General features: G+C 47.1%; 1 protein-coding gene across 1 annotated transcript in view; it reads right to left on the reverse strand.

The window, feature by feature from the left end:
- Nucleotides 1-5000, reverse strand: part of SORCS2 (sortilin-related VPS10 domain containing receptor 2) — an 86646-nt gene that overhangs the window by 23363 nt on the left and 58283 nt on the right. The window contains exon 15 of the mRNA XM_008578792.1: nt 458-644. Within this exon, the coding sequence (XP_008577014.1) occupies nt 458-644 (187 nt within the window). The remainder of the gene's footprint in view (nt 1-457; nt 645-5000) is intronic.

Genomic DNA, 5000 nt, shown 5'->3' on the forward strand with positions numbered 1-5000 from the left:
CACCATCATCATCACCATCATCACCATCACCATCATCACCATCATCACCATCATCACTATCATCATCACCATCATCATCACCATCATCACCATCACCATCATCACCATCACCACCATCATCATCACCATCACCATCATCACCATCATCACCATCATCACTATCATCATCATCACCATCATCATCACCATCATCACCATCACCATCATCACCATCACCACCATCACCATCACCACCATCACCACCATCACCATCACCACCACCACTAACAACCACCCTACCACTGTACAGATCATCAGAGGTGCAGGTTTGAGCCCAGCCTACCTGCCTCCCTTGGGCTCACCATCCTGAGTATCAGGGGCATCTACAGAAGCCCCAAGGGACTCCTGTCTTTCCCCAAGGACATTGTTCTCTTTGTCACTAGAAGTGACTCTAGCCTTGAAGAAGAGATGGACTTACAGTTGACCTGGACAAAGAGCACTGCTTCATCATGTCCTGCCATGTTCTCTGCCCTGACAGACACGCGGTAGACGCCGGGGCTCTTGTAGCGGTGCCGGATGGGCTCCCCGGTCAGCGTGAGGTTCACATACATGGCCTTGAAACCATCCCCAAGGTCCACTTGGTACTTTGTGGTCAGGAAATCACCCTGCAGAGAAAGGTCACAGGGCCACTCAGGAGTGGACCTGGAAGCTGAGGAGCCGTGTTACCCCCGGCATGCTTCCCTGCTGCAAGCATGGTCCTTCTAGCGACCAGGCTTTCCTCAGAGGTGGGGGACAGAGTGGCGGAGACAGTAACTTTTCAACTTTATGGCAAGAAAGAGCTCCAATACTCACTATCACAGTCTCTCTCCTCCCCTGTCCCTTCCTGCTATGCCCCACTCCCCCCAAGGACACCCAGAAAGCCACTTCCAGTGATCAAGAATAAAACAGGATTATTACTAACCATATAGAAACCTTGTCAGTTCACCCCAGCCAAAGCTCAACAGGTGGTAGAATTCTTTTACATACGTTATGTTCATTTAACTTTCTCCACAAGCATGGTGGAATGGGGTGAATAGAGCCCCCCCAAATCCATGTCCACCAGGAATCTCAGAATGGGATCTCGTTTGGAAACAGGGTCTTTGCAGATGTAATTAGTTAAGATGAGGTAATACTGGGTTAGGGCGGGCCCTAAATCTAACGTCTGGTGTCCTTGTAAGGGAAAGGAGAGGGAGATTTGAGACAGCGGAGGCTGCGTGAAGGTGGAGGGGAGACTGAGGTGAGTCCACCACAAACCAAGGAACTCCTGCATCCACCAAAAGCCAGCAGAGGTAAAAACAGGTTCTCCTCTAGAGCCCTGGTATTGTTTTAAGCCACCCAGTTTGTGGTCATTTGCTATGGCATCCCCAGGAACCTCATGTATATGGTGTTCTATTCTCCCATTTTATAGGTTAGAAGACTGAGGCTCAGAAGTCCAGAACTCAGGATGCTGGGGGAACAAGGGAAGGTCTCAAGTCTGACTTTCTCCCATGGGGGGGGGAACAGCACAAGGCACCTTTGACCCTGAGTCAGGGCCATGGTTCAGCTAGCTTGGGGGAGGTGCCACACCTCTGGGGGCCTCCTGTTCCTGCCTACAAGCGGCCACACCAATGTACATTTAACTACAGCACTTAAACATTTTACTTGGTTGGTTAAAATAACTTGCAATTTTTTTCCTAATCACAAAAGTAGGACATTCTCAATGTAGATAAAACAGAAAATACAAAGAGCAAAGAAAATAAAATAGAAAAGAAAAACCCATCATCTCACCATAATACCCATCATTAACACCTTGGTATATTCATTCTGATCTATGTTTGTTTATTACTGAGAACTTTTTAAAAAAAATTAAACACTTTATGCTGAAATAATTGCAGATTCAAAATTGTGAAGAGTAACAGACAGAGCCTGGGTTCCCTTTACCCTACTCCCCCCATGCTAACACCTTGCAAAGCTGCAGTATCACAAGTACGATATTGACACTGATACAGTCAAGAAAGGGACCAAGTTCACCAGCTCGAGGACCCTCCTGTTGCCTTGCTGTAGCCACACCCACCTCCCTCCTCAGCCCCTGAGCTCCTGGCAGCACTAATCTGTCCCCCATTTCCATAATTTTGTCATTTGAAGAATGTTACATAAATGGAATCAGACAGTACAGAATCATTTGGGATTGGCTTTTCTCACTCAGCATAATTCACTCGAGATTCATCCGGGTTGTTGCGTGTATCAATAAATCCACTCCTTTTTATTCCTGAGCGGTGTCCCTGGTAAGGACACGCCACGGCTCGTGTGTCCACTCACCCCCTGGAGGACGTCTGCACTGTTTCCAGCTTCTGGCTTCTATGAGTCAAGCTGCTGTGGACGCACATGTACAGGTTTCTGTGTGAACACAAAGTCCTCATTTCTCTGGATTAATGCCCATGAGTGCAATTGCTGGGTCACGTGGTAACTGCCTGTTTAGAGTTTTAAGGAAGTGCGGGCTGTTTTCCAGAGTGGCTGCACCGTTCTCCATTCCCACCAGCCATGTGAGTGGTCAGTCTGTCCGTCCTCACCGGCATGTGCTGTCACTGTTATATCTCAGCCATTCTGATAGGCACACAGCAATGTCTAATTGTGGTTTTAATGTGCATTTCCCTGGCAGCTAATGATGTGGACCATCTTTTCATATGCTTATCTGTCACCTGTACATCCTCTCTGGGGAAATGTCTCTTCATGTCTTTTACCCATTTTCTCTTTGGATGGTTTTTCTTGCTGCTGAGTTCTGAGACTTCTTCCTGTGTTCTAGATGCGAGTGCTTACTGGATACATGGTTTGCAAATATTCCTCCCACTCCGCAGCTTGCTTTTTCATCCTCTTAACAAGGATCTTTCACAGAGCAAAAGTGTCTCATTTTGAAGCCCAATTTATCAAATTTTCCTTCTACGAATTGCGCTTTTAGTGTCAAATCTAAGGGCTCTTTTTCTAGCCCTAGATCCTGAATATTTTCGCCTATGATTTTTCTAAAAGTTTTATGGTTTGGGGTCGCGGTTCATTTTTACTGAATGCAAAGGCCATCCTTCCTCCAGGAGTTGTCTTTGCACCTGTGTCAAAAGTTGGTTGGGAATATTTATGTAGGACTATTTCTGGGTTCTCTATCAGACCTTATTTTTAATTCTTAGCTATTTACAAAACTTGGACTCCCCTAAATCCAGTGCTATTTACAAACCCCACTTGGCCTATGTGTGAGAGTGGATGTGTGTGACTGTGTGTGTGTGTGTGTGTGTGAGTGTTGGAATGTGACTGTGTGTGTGTGTGTGAACATGTGTGTGTAAGTGTATGTGGGCCAGTGTCTGTGAGTTTGTATGTGTATGTGGGTGTGCAGGAGTGAATGTGCGTACCCACCGCCTCCGACACTCCTGCACCCTTCCCCAAGGATGCCCAAAGCCCCGGCTCCACGCCTGCCCAGTAACCACCAGCAAGGGTCCCCTGGCCAGCGTGGGAGAGCCGGGCACTGGGGCTGAGTCCAGGTAGGAGACTGTGCAGATGCGACAGGTTCGCTAGATTCCAGGCTCTAGGGGGCAGCAGCTGTCCGTATTTCCTGGAAGTCTGTCTGGAACTCAGGAGTTGCAGCAGGTCTGCTCTGAGGGTCCAGGTGGGTGAGCCCAGGCCAGGCAGGAGGCTTTGTCCTCCAGCCACCCCAGGATGCTGCCATGAACAGAGGCACTCTAGTCCTGCCCTGGGGATGCCCCCACGGCTTGCAGCGTGAATCTCACTGCTGGTCTCTTTCAGTAAGGGGACCTGGGACAGGTGGGGAATCAGAGCTGCACCAGGGCCTGGGACCCAATGCCAGTTCTGCCACTTGGTACTGTGTGGCCTTGGGAGAATGACTTCACCTGCTCAGCCTCAGTTTCCCCAGCCGTGAAGCAGGTTGACAAGCGTACACTGGGTGAGGCTGTGTGAAGAGGAAAGGAAGCAGCTTTGTAAAGTGCCCGACACATAGGCGCTCCCCGTGTGCAGCTCCACATCCTCTTCTGCCTTGGTTTCCCTGTTTGCACTAGACCAGCCTCCTGCTTTCCAATTCTAAACACCCTCGTCATCACCCCACCCCACTGGGCACCATAGTTTGAAGGACATTTAAATAACACACAATCATAAAGCCACTCTTGCCACATCCCCGTGTGTGTTAACTAAACAGCAGAACACCCACCACCGCAGGTGCCCGGGACAGCCGGGAATCCCAGGTGGCCTCTCCCCAGGTGAGAGGCAGGCCACTCTAATTTGCCTTTGTACTTTTCTTAGCTTTGAATTTTCTGCATGTTTGTAAGTTTTCCTAAGTTCTGTTTTTGAAGTTTCCACCATGAGCATTAGTTACTTCTATAATCAGAAACATAAGCATGCTAAAAACGAATTCAAAAAGACTAGAAGGAAACACAGAACTTAACAGTTGTTACTTTGGAGGAACAGGATTTTTGGTGATATTTGTGTGCTTGGTATTTTTTATATGTTTTTCAAATGTACAATGAGTAAATATTATTTTTAAAAATCAGAAGAAAATGAAATACTGTTCTAAAGAGGAAAAAAGACTGGGAGGTTGGGAGGAAGTTTCCATGTGTACTTGTGTGTGTGCGAGGGGTCCTCAACAGGTTCATGGAAAGATTTGCATTGTCTTTTAATTCCAATTTTCTACAAACTGTTCGAAGTACCCTGGTGTGTGTTTACATATATATATATACAATCTGCATTTATATCTGTATCTACACACACACACACACACACACACACACACACACACACACTCTCTCTCTCTCTCTCTCTCTCTCTCTCTCTCTCTCTCTCTGGGGTCCTCAACAGGTTCATGGAAAGATTTGCATTGTCTTTTAATTCCAATTTTCTACAAACTGTTCGAAGTACCCTGGTGTGTGTTTACATATATATATATACAATCTGCATTTATATCTGTATCTACACACACACACACACACACACACACACACACACACACAGGA

Source organism: Galeopterus variegatus, unplaced genomic scaffold, assembly GCF_000696425.1.
Source record: "Galeopterus variegatus unplaced genomic scaffold, G_variegatus-3.0.2 Scaffold76, whole genome shotgun sequence".
NCBI classification, from domain to species: Eukaryota; Metazoa; Chordata; class Mammalia; order Dermoptera; family Cynocephalidae; genus Galeopterus; species Galeopterus variegatus.